This window comes from Onychostoma macrolepis, chromosome 01, assembly GCF_012432095.1.
Source record: "Onychostoma macrolepis isolate SWU-2019 chromosome 01, ASM1243209v1, whole genome shotgun sequence".
In the NCBI taxonomy this organism is placed as follows: Eukaryota; Metazoa; Chordata; class Actinopteri; order Cypriniformes; family Cyprinidae; genus Onychostoma; species Onychostoma macrolepis.
In genome coordinates this window covers 5,721,957-5,738,047 of record NC_081155.1, presented here as the reverse complement: position 1 = coordinate 5,738,047, position 16,091 = coordinate 5,721,957, and the positions used below count along the sequence as shown (strand labels likewise).

At 36.3% G+C, this 16,091-nt stretch overlaps 1 protein-coding gene across 2 annotated transcripts in view; it reads left to right on the top strand.

The window, feature by feature from the left end:
* LOC131538316 (CMRF35-like molecule 2) overlaps positions 1-14,843 on the top strand; it is an 88,535-nt gene extending 73,692 nt beyond the window's left edge. Inside the window, exons 1-6 of one of the 2 annotated variants that reach the window (XM_058772144.1) lie at positions 1,852-1,950; positions 2,115-2,435; positions 5,396-5,530; positions 5,858-5,953; positions 10,349-10,389; positions 10,488-14,843. In XM_058772144.1, coding sequence (XP_058628127.1) covers positions 1,911-1,950; positions 2,115-2,435; positions 5,396-5,530; positions 5,858-5,953; positions 10,349-10,389; positions 10,488-10,748 — 894 coding nt within the window. In that variant the 5' untranslated portion in view covers positions 1,852-1,910 and the 3' untranslated portion in view covers positions 10,749-14,843. Of the gene's footprint in view, positions 1-1,851; positions 1,951-2,114; positions 2,436-5,395; positions 5,531-5,857; positions 5,954-10,348; positions 10,390-10,487 lie in introns of those variants that run through there. The other variant, XM_058772135.1, reaches the window with a different exon arrangement.
* The last annotated feature ends 1,248 nt before the right edge of the window (positions 14,844-16,091 follow it).

Genomic DNA, 16,091 nt, shown 5'->3' with positions numbered 1-16,091 from the left:
CTTTCTAAACAGTTTGTCCACAAAAAGTTTTAATTTTACGGAAGCAATTAGACTCACACAGACATCAAGAATCAGCTTATGAACCTCAACAACTATAATAAAATATAATAATAATTTTGCAATGCATGCTGAGTACTAGCATAGTACAAAACTCATCCATGGCTCCCAGCATGCATTGCTGCATGATTTAAAAAAAAAAAAAAAAAAATTAATGGTCACCATTGTTGAGGTTCACAAGCTGATTGTTGATGTCTGTGTGAGTCTTATTGCTGTCGTAGATGAAAACTTTTTGTGGACAAACTGTTTGGAAAGTCCTTTGTATTAACTGACTGTGACAGAAACAGTGGTTTTTAGAATCGCTTTTTTAAACTGCTGGTTTGTTTTGATTATACTTGAATCGCAAAGATATTAAAAAAACAAACCACCAGCGGGGTCACGTTTGAAGAGGTGGTGACTGGAGACTGAAACTGCGTTTTAATGACTTTTGCTTTCAGTTAGCTAGTATTATCAGATTGCCATCTATATCACTTGGAGTGAGTGACATCCCTTTCACAACTTTGCAATTGACATAAGAGAAAATCTAGTGTCATTTGGCTAATGAGGGAAACAAAATAGCAAAGGTTAAATGGTTTTGAGCCAAAAAATGTGTAATTTGCCTGTTTTTCACCAATAAAGATTAGTTGTGTCATTGACATTTCCATTTGATTTGATTCCTGGTGTCAGAATTATATGAAAAAGTGGGTTAATTTGTGTTTGTGTGTTGTAGGGTTCAGGAGTTATGGAAATCTGTGTTTTTTGCCACTTGCAATGACATCATTTCAAGATGGCCGCCAAACGATCCCCATGGTACATTAGATCAAAGGTCCCCAACCACTACTGGGCCGTGGAAGAATTCCTACCGGGTCGCGAGAAAGTTCTGGGGAAAATGTGTATAGATATGGCACTTTGTTATTTATTGTGCGTAAATTATTTTTCTAATTATTCTGTATTTTCGTTATATGCGATCAATATCGAGTAGCAATTTGACGATTTCATGTTAAATTAGTAAATAAAAGATTGCTCTGATCTGTCATGGCTATTAGGGCTTAAACGGATTGCAGTTGATCCGTGATATACGGACCAAGTCCAGACCCCACCCCACCGTTCGACATGTGATTCGCAGATTAATTTGCCAGTTTACATGTTCAAGCTATTTAAAACCACAAGAAGAAACGAAACAGAACTCAATTCGTTACTTGCACGCTGTACTCGCACACAGAAGCTTAGAGACGTGTTTCAGCAGCTCGGCATACCGAATTGATTCCTCTTTCATGTATCCCTGCGTTTAAGTTTGCGGTTACGTCGCAATACTGGAAATATTTCTGTTTTAAACCATGAAGGCGAGCCAATGGATATCACACAAGCAATGTGCAAACTTTGCGCAATAGTTATGCTGGTGAACATCTTAACTTCATTCATACAGAAAGTGAAAGTAAAAGACCCCTGCATTAGATGACCTTGGCAACATCAAAAATTCTTAACTAGACACCATTAGGATTACAAAAAAACTGCCAAGCAGGTGCATAGGAACCTATTCTTCTTGCCCTACTAAATGTGATGCACTCAAGAAACCCTTTTATACTCTCAAAAGGGTTAAAAACATTAAATGTTATCATTCTGATAAATAATTCTGTTAAAATCTCTGAAAAAAATGCTTTTTGATGAGTTTTATCTGTGCGTTCATGTGAAATAATAGTTTCACTTCTCTCTTTAATAACCATCTCTCACTCTCTCTCTCTCTCTCTCAGAGGAAGTGGGCGTCTCTCACATTCATCAGTTCATGTTAAACATGATGTAACCAGGAAATAAACACTAAAACTCATCTGAACACACATCGAGAGCTTCAGAAGATCATTGAATAAGAGAGAAGAATGAAGATCATCTGGACTTTCACTCTGCTGATGATTCCTGGTGAGAATCCAACAATCTAACAATCACATTAATCAGAGAACAGCACTAAACACAGCACAGATTTGCAACAAGAATAGAGCCTTTAACTTTAGAAATATAAAAATTAATCTCTATTCAATCTCATGAATATGTTATTGTTGTATTAAGATGCTGGTTTGTTGTAGGTGTGTTGAGCTCCATCAGTGTGACGGGATATTCAGGAGGAGGAGTCAACATCACATGCAGATATGATGAAGGATATACAGACAATGTGAAGTATTTTTGTAGAGGAGTGTGGCACACATGCTCTGACCTCATCAGGACTAAAGAGAAAGATAAATGGGTTTATTCTGGAAGATTCTCTCTGTATGACGACACAACAGCAGCAGTTTTCACTGTGACCTTCAGAGATCTGAGTAAATGGGATTCTGGGACGTACCAGTGTGCAGTTGATATCCATCTCAGTACAGATTCCTACACTGAAGTGAAGCTGAAAGTTTTAACAGGTGAGTAACTGAGACTCTCAAACTCATGATGATCTCCACAACATCACACACTCAACACTGACTGTAATTTACACATGTAATTCTGTATAAAAAAAAAAATAATAATAAAAAAAAACACCAGAAGATCAATAACCATTTCAAATATAGTGTATTTTTATCTTGCAATATCAGATTTACACTCAGAACATAATTAATGTCGTAATCAAGTGCAAAAAGCCAAATGATCTAAAATGAAGAAGGGGGGACATTTTTTAGGTCTCCATGAGAAAACAAGCTTATAAATCATACAGGATTAAGTTTTTTTTTAAATTCTAAAAATGCAGAAAGTTTGCTGTGAGGGTAGGATTAGGCCAATGGAAAATACAGTTTGCACAGTATAAAAACCATTACGCCTATGGAATGTCCCCATAAAACATGGGAACACAACGTGTGTGTGTGTGTGTGTGTGTGTGTGTGTGTGTGTGTGTGTGTGTGTGTGTGTGTGTGTGTGTGTGTGTGTGTGTGTGTGTGTGTGTGTGTGTGTGTGTGTGTGTGTGTGTGTGTGTGTGTGTGTGTGTGTGTGTGTGTGTGTGTGTGTTTTCTATCCCGGTGAGGACCTGAATACACACTGACTCATGAGGACTCGCATCACCATGAAGAGGATGAAGATGAAGATTTTAATAGACTCTGGACAGTTGACGGGCCACTGCTGCATGTCATCACGAAAGCTTGTCATCTGCACTTGTTATTAAGCCTTGACAATTTAAACATTCAAGAGATACTAGTACTAATATACTAGCTTCTGTCAGTGTCCTTAAAGGATCAGTTCACTTCCAGAATAAATATTTCCTGATAATTTACTCACCCCCATGTCATCCAAGATGTTCATGTCTTTCTGTCGAAAATAAATTAAGGTTTTTAAGGAAAACATTCCAGGATTTTTCTCCAAATAGTGGACTTCAATGTGGATCAGCAGGTTGAAGGTTCGAATTGCAGTTTCAATGCATCTTTAAACGGCTCTACACAATCCAAGCCGAGGTATAAGGGCCTTGACTAGCCAAACATTCTGTCATTTTGTAACGATCGGCCTTATCGGCCGAATGGGGTCAGATTAAACTGTGTGAGGTAAAATAAGTGTTTTAAAAATATGAAACAATGACAAAGGTAGATTGAATAAATAATGTATTTACACAATTCACAAGGAACTTAAAACATACAACTAGAATAACTTTGGATGTTAAAAGCATGGAATCCATTTGAATCATACCATAAAACAGTCCGTAAGAATCCTAGAGTGTTGCAAGTTCCAGTGTAAAAGTGTCCACCGGTGTATATATATAAGCCAAAGTAAGTGATAATCCAAAACAAGTGTATGCTGGAATGGTAAATCTTTAAAAACAACTCCTCAATCCAGCGTGTTCAGTACTTTGGTCAGTCAATCTGATTATTTGTCATGCTGCCTCCTTCATAGCTAACAGAATTTTGTTATAAGAACATTCCCAGTCAACAATTTGATCTCACAGTGATGTCACCATGAGCTCACAGGATACTCGTGATGAGGTCACAATGTGAGGTAACAGTGAGCTAAAAGTGTAACCTCACAGCGCCCTCACTGTGTGCTCATACTAATGTGAGGTCAAAGTGCACTCACTGCACAGAGACTAGGCACCCAGCATGCATTGCAGCATGAAGGTTTTGATTGTCACCATTGTTGAGATTCATACACTGATTCTTGATGTCTCTCTTTGTGCTTGAATGACACAGTAGTTCATAATGTTTGTGTCTTATGCTTTTGTCATAACAAACGTGCTTAACAACCACAGTTACAACAGCCCCAAAAATATATAATGTTATAAAGTCAAGGGTCAAAAGCCCAACTAAAGCAAACACTACTCACCATGATGGTAACGTATGTTTCACTTGTAACTTATAACAGAAATCTGTTAGCTGGGCGTGCACTCGTGAGCTCATCATGTGAGAGCACTGTGATATCTCTGTGATAGTGTTGAGAAACAGGAAGTAGAATGTCCCCCCGGTGACTGATATTTGAGCTGCCTCCTCTCAACCTGCTCAACATTTTGAGTTCACAATGAGCTCATATATTACTCACACTGTGAGGATCACCGTATGAGAATGGTGTGATGTCACTGTGATCATCGCGTGATCTCACGTGTTGACTGGGTTCTCCAAATATTGAGTGTTGGTTCTGGGAACATAACATTTTTTCTTGATGTTAGAGGAACGTTTTTAAAAGGTATGATGTTTTGGATTTAAAATTCAACATTCTATGAACGTTGATTTGTAACATTACAGGAACATAAAAATATCCAGTTTCTTTAATGTTAATAGAATGCTATTTAAAAGTTGGTATGATGTTCCTGAAACATTCTTTCAATCCTTCAAACACCTGCTGTGAACAAGCACTGAAAGAAAGAGACAAAAGAACACAAATGTACAGCACAAAATGCTGGTCTACTTCCTGATTCCTGTCATGTGATCACGCACTTTCTTGGGAAAGGCTACAGCAGCGTGTGAATGCAGGAACTGGACGTCTAGAGATATTCTGAAAGTGTGTGGTAATTTGGTATTACAGCAGTGTTTGGTGTTGCAGCATTAGTGTACTCATTTGGCCTCAGTATTACTAAATCTCATTTGCATGTGCAGTAGAAGTGCAGTTTTTGAGTATTACAGAGAGTTTACCACACTTGTGTTACAGTTAAAACTGCAGTTAAGGGAGCTTACCTTTGAAAATATTGAAATAGTTTTTGTCTTTCACTTGTGCCGTTTTGTGTTGTTCACTATGCGGTATTTTGCTCAAGTTGCTTTCTGGGTGTCTGTGCTTCAGCAAACCTGAATTCAGGAAAGAGGCCGTGTGAATGACATCACAGACACATTACTGAGACATGTGATGTCAAGACCTATGCGATCTGTGCTTTTAAAAAAAAACATTTGTTTATCTCTCAATGTTATTATTGTTTTAGATACAGATGTTCCTAAAACAACATCATCATTACAACCTTCATCATCAGCACCACCATCATCATCATCATCATCATCGTCTGTTTTCAAAACATCCACATCTAACTTCACATCAGAGCCTCCTAACATGTTAAAAGGTGCCTGTGTGCTAACATATAAACATATGATCTGATATTCTGCTCAGAGTATCAGACTGATTGATCTGATTTTTTCTCTTGTGTTTTAAGGTTTGTCTTTGTTTTTTGTTTTTTTAGGGTTGTTTTGTTTGTTTTTTGTTTTTTAGCTTTTCCACATATTTTAACCTTACAGTCTTTTTAAATGGAGCCTGGTTAGAGTGATTCTGTACTCATAAAGTATGTTTAGGACAAACTGAATGGTACAACAAGCTACGGCCATGATCTGATCTAATATTTAGTTCAGAGTAATTAGACTGATTGATCTGATTTTTTCTCTTGTCTTTTCAGGTTTATCTCTGATCATCTCTCTGGTTCTGGTTCTTCTGGTTCTGATAATCGTTGCTGTCGTGTTACTGTTTCTCTATAAGAAGCATCAGTCTCGAGGTAAAACTCCTTTATGGCTCATTTCCACCGAGCGGTATGGGTCAGTACAGTACGGTACGATACGATATGATTCAGGACCGAACACCCTGATCCAGCTTGCATTTCCTCTGCCAACAGTACCCTTGATAGGCGTGGTGTATGCCGGAACGTAGCGATCGACAATAAGCACAACTCTGCCTCTTTTTTGTTAAATGTCACTTTTAATGAACGATAATAGCCATTATTAAAGTATAAGTACAACATATAAGAGGCTTATATAAGAGGAAATAAAGACAAAAGCAAACAATTCAGTCAAACTACTGAATGCTACAAAATCTTTTTTTTTTTTTTTTTGATTTTCCACAAACTGCAAGTCACAATAGACAAAGACATCAACAACATCCACTAATTTTGATCTTAAGAAAAGAAAGAACTAAAACAAGCAAAGTAAAAACAAAAAACAAAAAACAAAAAAAACAGCTCAATTGTCCATATTTCAATATATTGGTCGAAGTTCTCATCGTTCAGAAGTACATAAATTTTCATCCATGAAATCCAAACAGCATAATATTGGCAATCCCAGGGTCCAAATAATTTACAAATGGTTGTCATACTTTGTAGAAAAGGTCCATCTTTGAATGAATTATACAAGTAAGGTATTCCAGTGGTAAAAGCTCCATTAACACTTTTTGCCAACCCTTCACAGAGGGGGCTTTATCCGAGGTCCACTGCAAAATAATGTTTTTTCCGTGCCAAAAACGTCATGACATCAAAGAGCCTTCTGTGATATTTCAAAATTGTCTTTTAAAGTTGTACTCTTTTGGATTAAATGCCTAATTTGTAAAAATCTAAAATATTCTGATTTTGATAACTCATATTTATCCATTATTTGCTGAAATTACATTAAATTATTATCAATAAACAAATCTTGTAGCTTAACAATGCCCTTTTCACACTAGAGCATAAAGGCAGTATCCATCATTCCTGGCTGAAAGTCTGGATTATGTGAAATTTGAGAAAATACAGAGGTAAATTTAGACCTACCCTCCAGGCGTCTAACTAGCCGCCATGCTCTAAGTGTATTAAGAGTAACAGGATTAACACAACTTTCTTTAATGATTTTAAAATGAGGAGACATGTTTTGTTACCCAATTAGAAATATTTCTCAAATGGGCACCTAACTGATATGTTCTCATATTGGGCAGATCTAAACCCCCTTTAGATCCTGGTAATTGTAAGACTGGCATCTTAAGCCTTGGTCATCTCTTGCTCCATATGAAAGAGCTTAACCATCCATTCAAATCTTTTAGGACCCTTTTAGAGAACACAACTGAGATCATCACACAATAAAATCCCCAGTGTTAAATCAACACTGCTCAGAGTGTATTTGGTCCCACTCCAAATAGTGTTAAAGTAACACTGAATCAGAGTTAAAGCTAATGAGATAATTATGTGATTAATTAAGTGCTGATTGAGCATTAGTGATGAACACCTGCTGTTAACAAGCAAAATCACTGAAGAAAATAGAAACACAAGAACTGCAACTGACTTCAGCCACAGCCTTTGATAAAATCAACTGAAATAAACTTGCGCAACTAATCCACTGATGTTACAGTATGAGAAAACGTTGCATCCAACAGTTATCGTGAATGCTTTTAATACCATCTGCATAAAATTTTTAAACATCTCTAGCATGTAGACAAACACAGACATCAAGAACCAGCATATGAATCTCAACAATGGTGACAATCAACAAAATTCTTCAAGCTGCAATGCATGCTGGGTAACACCATAGTAAAAACTCCCACCATGCACTGCAGTATAAATATTTATTGTCACCACTGTTGAGGATCATATGATAAGTGTTGATGTCTAAAAGCTTGACCTGAAACTCCACTTTTTGAAATGTTAAGGTCCTATACGTTTAATTCCGAGCTCAAAATTATTGTGGAAATATGATAATTATATATCCAGCAACACATGATATTATTTATATATATGCTTACATATTTTTTTGGCTGCTTTTTAGCTGCTGAATTTAAGTCAATAATCAAAGAGCAAGTAAGAAAAACCACTTTGCGTTGGTTAGTCATGTCTTTTATAAGCAGAAAGTGTAATCTGCTACATCAAGCTTCTGTTTCAGCAATGTTCAAGTGTTTGCAGTGAAACACTAGTGCAATTAATTAGAAGCAAAATTATTTAAAAGTTTTACAAGGGTCAAGAGCCCAACTACAGCAAACACCGACCTCCATGATGGTGGCATCATTTTTTGACCAATAAAACATCAACATCTAAACCTTAGTTAATTCTCAATAAGATCTTCTGTAGATGTCTGACAGAAATAAAGTGAGTCTGGTTATTAATGAGTGAAGCTGGTGATGCTGTTTGTGGAGTTGTTTAATCATCCTCTGCTGAGATCTTCAGAGATTTAATGTCTTTTATTTCAGTTGATTTTATCAAAGGCTGTGGCTGAAGTCAGTTGTTGTTCTTGTGTTTCTATTTTCTTCAGTGATTCTGCTTAACAGCAGCTGTTCATCACTAATGCTCAATCATCATTTAATTAATCACTTAATTATCTCATTAGCTTTAACTCTGCTTCAGTGTTACTTTAACACTATTTGGAGTGGGACCAAATACACTCTGAGCAGTGTTGATTTAACACTGGGGATTTTACTGTGTAGGTAGAACATTCATCTTAACTAATGATATCCTACCCAGCCATGGAACTGGAAGGGAGTTCCAATGATCAAGATTCTGTTATATTTTCTCAAACAAGGGCGTGAAATTCATTTTATGCATCTGGTTAAAGTTAGGAGTCACAAAGATTCCCAAGTACCTAAATCCTGCAGAGGCCATTTAAAGGGAAACGGAGATATAGTACTTGGCATATCAATTAAGCTACCAAGAGGCATGGCTTCAGACTTAGTTAAGTTAATTTTGTATCCAGAAAACAAACTAAATAGAGTAATAATATTCATGAGAGAAGGTATTGATGACTCAGGTGAAGATAAAAATAACAAAACATCATCCGCATAAAGGCTTATTTTATGCTGTGTAGTACCTATAGCCAAACCTTGAATGGATGTATATGATCTAATAGCCTCTGCCAGTGGCTCTAGTGCCATCACAAAGAGGAGGGGTGACAGGGGGCAACCCTGCCTAGTCCCCCTATATGTAATAAAACTGTCCGATCTAAGACCATTGGCAACAACCGTAGCCCGTGGATGATCATACAATATTCTGATCCATTTTACAAAATTGTCTCCTAGTCCAAACCTTATCAGTACTGAAAATAAATAAGGCCATTCTATGCGGTCAAAGGCCTTTTCAGCGTCCAGTGAAAGAACCAAGCCATCCACCCCTCTTTGCTTAAACACCTCAATTATGTTTAAAAAACGCCTAACATTATCAAATGAATTTCATCCTTTTATGAAACCAGTTTGATCTGCTTTAATGATTAATGGTAGTATGCCTTCTAAACGAACAGCCCAAATTTTTGCCATTACTTTGCGATCGACATTCAGTAAGGCTGTAGGTCTGTATGATGAGCAGGATTCTGGAGGTTTCCCCTTTTTAAGGATAACTGATATGTTTGCGTCTTGCAATGTTTGAGGCAGGCCTTTACCCGACAGTGAGTCTTTAAACATCTCAAACATTGGGTTTAACAACACATCATTAAACTCTTTATAAAACTCACTATTAAGACCATCAGGTCCTGGGGCTTTCCCATTTTGTAGCATCTTTGTTGCATTCAACACCTCCTCTCGATTAATAGGAGTATTGAGAATAAATCTTTGCTCTTCTGTAATCGTTGGCAGACTAATACTAAAGAAAAAAATCATCCATTGCCCTTGATGATGTATTAGTTCATTCTGAGGTATAAAGATCAGTGTAAAAGTCTTTAAAACAATTATTTATTATTTTGTTATCATAATACTGACTACCATTAGAGCCAGTGATAGATGTAATGTATTGAGAGACAGATCTCTTCTTGGTAAGATATACTTTCCTGGTTTGTCTCCGTGTTCATAATACTTTTGCTTAACATATTTAACCTTTTTTTTCTCAGCATTTTGTGTCAGAAGAGAGTCCAATGTGGATCTGAGAGCTGTAATCTCATTCAGTAATATGGGAAAAGGAGATTTAAAACACACTTCCTCTTTCTTCGCTAAATCTTTTTCTAGTACTTCCTGCTTCTCTTGTTTTTTCTGTTTCATATTAACTGAAAATGAAATAATTAAACCTCTGGCATAGGCCTTACTTGTCTCCTATAAAAAAGATGGGTGATCTGTAGATTTTTGGTTTATATAAAAAAAATATCTAATCTCATTGCTAAAGTAAGATGTGAAATTGTTGTCCTTCAAAATGGTAGAAATGTGAAATCCTATTATTAATTTAAGACTCTTGTTTTGGTAGGCAATGATTCGTCTCAGACTGGAGCAGGAAAACATGAAGTGGTTAGTTCAGCAGTTGATTTTTATTCATAATGAGAATGAATTCTGATGTCTACCCTCATGTAAATCTTGTTGTAAATAACTTCTCTGTCTCTCTGCAGGTTTCTCACACTGGTTGCGATTATGAGAACATTAAAGACACTCAGAAACAATTACCCACAAACCCCTCTGTTTCTCCTGACTGTGTTTACTCTACAGTTCAGAAAGCCACTGGTGACTCTAATATCTTGATCACATCTGCTGAGGATCTGAATTACGCCGTAGTGAATTTCCACAAGAAAGCAGACTGTCCTGACAGAGACAGATTGAGGAATAATCAGGATTACAGTGAATACGCTGCTATCAGTCATCTCACTGCCTGACCAGCCTTTTTCACCTTGTCTTTGGCATTAAGTATTTTTGTTACTTACAGTCATTCAGTGATGCTCCTTTGCTGTATATTTTAAACATATTCTTATGACTTTTGAAGTCTGATGCTGTTTAAATGACAGCACAGTGTTTTGTCATCTGGACGGCCATCGGGACAAGACCACGGGAACCAGATGAGTCCTCTTCACATTCTGACTTTGTTGCAACCTAGAATTAAACTGCTGGTCTCGTCTAGCCAGAGGAGAACGGTACACTATTTCGACACACTATTTCCCTTTTTTAAAACTGCACTGAACAAAATAAGAAGTTAAATTTACTTAATTTTTCTTTTGCACGCATCATATTTTTTAAGTAAAACTTAAATAAGGAATTAAGTAAAATCTACTTAACTAAGTTATCTAAAATCAGTAAAGGAAATAAGTCAATTTAACGTGGCCAGGTAGAGTCTGATGAGTAATTTCTACTTAACTACTTTAAGTTTACCCCCCAGTCAACACGTTAGCTCACGCAATGATCACAGTGACATCACACCATTCTCATACGGTGATGCTCACAGTGTGAGTAATATATGAACTCATTGTGAACTCAGAAAGATGAGCGGGGTTCTTATTTCTGTCAGACATCTACAAAAGCGCTTATTGAGAATTAACAGATTTAGATGATGATGTTTTATTGTTTTGTTTGACGTTACCATCAAAGTGATTAGTGTTTGCTTTAGTTGGGCTCCTGACCCTTGACTTTATGACACTATATTTTTTGGGGCTGTTGTAACTGTGTTTGAAAAGCACGGAATGTTATAGCAAGGAAAACCAAAAAAGAGACTGCAACCAGGTGATATTGGTTTGCTACTGATGATAACAGCGCAACCGTCACCAAGATTGCAGTCTTTGTGAGAAGTTATTAATCTAAAGTTTTTATAATAGCTTTGTGATTATACAGTATAGGACCCAGCAGTGTCATAATTGTTTATGAAGGATTTTAAAAGCATGATAAGACACAAACATTCTGAAATACTGTGTCATTTAAACACAAAGAGAGTCATCAAGAATCAGTGTATGAATCTCAACAATGGTGACAATAAAAAGCTTCATGCTGCAATGCATGCTGGGTACCTAGTCTCTGTGCATTGAGTGCACTTTGACCTCACATTAGTATGAGCACACAGTGAGGGCGCTGTGAGGTTACACTTTTAGCTCACTGTTACCTCACATTGTGACCTCATCACGAGTATCCTGTGAGCTCATGGTGACATCACTGTGAGATCAAATTGTTGACTGGGCCTACAATACTCAAGTACATTTCAATCAGTCACGGTTTGTAAACTTTACTCAAACAACATAGTACTGAGAAAAAAAAGCCTATAAAGCATGTGGTTAAGTTACAAGCATGTACGTAATCAAGTAGACTGCTCGTTATTCATTTTAAGGTAATATGTTGACTCAATATAGTTGTTAACTAAATGAATACAGAGACCTGAATACTTGGCACGTGAATAGGGTTTGAGCATGAATTGGCCATTTTAAGCTCTAAAAGAATTCAGAGATTCAGGTCAAATGATGATGACAATACATAGTCAACGCCACCAAACCACCTTCTCGTTTGGCTTGTCTAACTGTTGTTTAACTCTATAACAGCAGCCAAACAAAATCTAATGTTAAAGAGTCAAGGGTCAAGAGCCCAACTAAAGCAAACATTGACCACCGTGATGGTGACCCAATGGTAAAACATGATTTTCTCATTCAGTGATTCTGTGTTAACATCAGGTGTCTTCAATAATTCAGTTTTGGGGGCCTAGAAACACAAGCTTTTGAACAAGATGCCTGTATCATCTCCATGTAAACAACAAAAACATGAATTTGCGAAAAAGGTGACGTCATGTGCATGCATATTACGTTTTTGCGCAGTTTCTTGATCGCCAACTACTGGCCTGACATGCATAACATAGTATCATTAGCATAGTGTTTTTTGTCCAATGAAACGAATATTTTTGTTTGAATTTTACTTAATTTTTTCATGCTATTTTACTCATTTTGAATGGTTGTTAGCATTTCATTTGATTAATTCTAATTAATTTTAATGTGTTGAATTTAATTAATAATATTGCATGTAATATTTTGAAACAAATATATTTTTTACAGTGCTGTTATACTACCATGGAAATTAACTCTGCGTCAATTGCTTCAAACAGTTCAAGTTTCAAATATTAGAATTCATACGGTATTAGTAATGTGAACTTATATAATTTGACTGCAGTGAGAAGAAATATTTCTTATTATAAAACTGCAAACACTTTAAATAACTAAAAACATGTATTTAACTCAAATCATTTCAGTTCATCAACAGCTATAACACATGTATATGCTGGAGTACTTAACAAAAAGATCATCAGCAGCAGAACATCAATGTTTGTGGCTCATCATTGACTGAAGCACAAGCTCTACTCTCCAGCACAATGGTGACCCACAAAACTACATTAAACTAACAAATCTCTCTTGTACAAAAACACATTAATACAGTTCAGTTTAATATTTACTCTCCTTATCAGTTCATGACTTTGCATAACTGTTTTCTGTGGACCTTCACTAATATTTCAGTAAAAATAACTTTTTTAGTTTGGTTAATCTGACTGTTACGTTTTACAGTAAATTGCTGTTTTTTCTTTGAATTAATGGTAATCTACTGGCAGCACGGTTGCCAGTAAGTAACTGTTTTTCTACAGTTTGTTGCCGTAAATTAAATACAGTTTATTGCTGTTTTTTTTTCATCTTACATCTTTAACCCTTTAAACCCCACATCAAAATCCTCAGTTTTAAATGAAGTTAAAAAAAAAAGCTTTAAAGTGCTATGAAACACACACATCAAGAATCAGTGTATGAATCTCAACAATGGTGACTATCAACCAAAATAAATAAACAGATCAACTCTGAACATCACAAAACATGCTAATATAACTTAACACACAAACAAAAGCAATTATAAAAGCACATTGAAAGAATTAGAGAAAATAAGTGGACAATTCAGTGGCATAATTTATTCATGTCGCAATGCATGCTGGGAGTCATGGATGAGTTTTGTACTGTACTGGTACCCAGCATGCATTGCAGCATGAAGCTTTTTACTCACCATTGTTGAGATTCATATGTTGATTCTTGATGTCTGTATTATGTCTGAATAAGGCTGTTGTACTGAATGTTTTGTGCATAAGAAGTTTAACAGTTTGTCATAATAGATTGTTATTTTGTAGTATCATATAGCACATAACATGAAACGATCCAAAAAAAAGAAAGCACTTCATTAAAGTCTGAATGAGACCAGTGAGAACTGCTTCATGATTATTACAATGCAAACATATTTCTCACAATTTTTTTTTTTGGATTTTGTTGCTATAACAAAGGTGTTTTATAAACACCATTATAGCAACAAAAAAAAATCTATTACAAAGTCAAGGGTCAAGGGCCCAACGAAAGCAAACGCTGATCGCCATAACGGTGAGGTCAAGCGAAACATTTTCAATAAAGCATCTAAATGTCTATTAATTCTCAAGTAATTTGTAGATATATGGCAGAAATAAAGTCAGACTTTGATGTGTGAAGTCGGTGATGCTGTTTGTGGAGTTGTTTAATCATCCTCTGCTGTTTTATTTCAGTTGATTTCATCTAAGGCTGTGTCTGAAGTCAGTTGCGGTTTCATTTTTCTCTTTTCTCCAGTGATTCTGCTTGTTCACAGCAGCTGTTCATCATTGGCTGAATTCACTCATTAGTGTTTATTCTCTCTGTCAGGTGGACTATATTAGTAAACTCATGTAGGGAATAGTGAATGAGGGTGTAGGGTTTGATTTGAAACACAGCCTCTGAGTGTCGACTCTGAGCACTGTTACTTCACAGGACTGCAGAAGGATACTTTCTTGAAAACAACAAATATTACCCAGAATTCATTGTTTTTTACGGGATTTTACTGTTGTAATGAAAAAACTGGATGTAACTGTCAGAATATGGCCTTTTTTTTACAGCAATTTTTTACAGTGTGGGTCCAGGACTGGAAAACAATGAGTAGAGCTACAATGGGTATTTTCTATTTTTAATTCTCCCAGCCCACATCCTTTCGCTCATCAGATGATGGAGTGCTACTTATACTGCTGCTGAAGGTTGCTGAGGCGGTAACAAGCCACTCCGCACCTTGGAGATGGGAATACTTGGGATATTGACATTCTGGCAGTTTGTGGGCTTTGTATAGCACCAGGGAAAGAGTGTCTTATCTCCCCTTGTCCCTGCCTCACTTCTGCCCGCAGACTGCCAAGTCCATTTTATAAATCAACTTTAAAGAATCCAGACATGTTCAAGGTCAGTTATTCAGCATTACAGGATGTTTCTGAATTTCATGTCGATGAGAAGAGGAGCTCATCTGGACAGACTGTGTTTGTGATGAATCTCGGCTGCTGTCCGTGGTGCTGAACATCTGCTGAGCAGCGACTCTCCTCTGACTCATGGTTTGTGGTTTCTAGCAGTTTTTGATCTCATATAGGGAAAACACATGACACATATATGTTGCTATGCTATGATATGTTTAAAGTAGGTTTGAATTATTAGCAAAAGTTAAATTAAGTCTTAAGGCGCTACAAGCCTAAACCATTGTTTTTCTCATGCGCTTCTCAATTTTGGTCTATTTTCCCTCCATAACATCTTATTTCAGACTAGTGGAAAGAAAAGATGCAAACATTTGTTATTTTATTTCACTATATTTGCTTCAATTATAATGTACAGTTGTGCTCAAAAGTTTGCATACCCTGGCAGAAATGGTGAAATTTTGGCATTGATTTTGAATATATGAGTGATAGAGATCATATGAAGCCATTTATTTCCACATAGTTGTTTGGTTTCACTTTAAATTATAATGATAACAGAAAATACTCAAATGGCCCTGATCAAAAGTTTACATACTTTTGAATGTTTTGCCTTGTTACAGACACACAGGGTGACACACACACATTTAAATGGCAGTTAAAAGTTAATTTCCCACACCTGTGGCTTTTTAAATTGCTATTAGTGTCTGTGTATAAATGGTCATTGAGTTTGTTGGCTCTCAAGTCGATGCACTGAACAGTCTAGAAACTGAGCCATTGGGAGCAGAACAAAATACCTACATAACAAGGTAGTGGAACTTTATAAAGAAGGAAAATTATATAAAAAGGTATGCAGAGCCTTCAAAATGCCCGTCAGTACTGTTCAGTCACTTATAAGAAGTGAAAAATTCATGGATCTATTGATACCAAGCCAAGGTCAGTTAGACCAAGAAAGATTTCAGCCACAGCTGCCAGAAAAATTGTTTGGGATACAAAG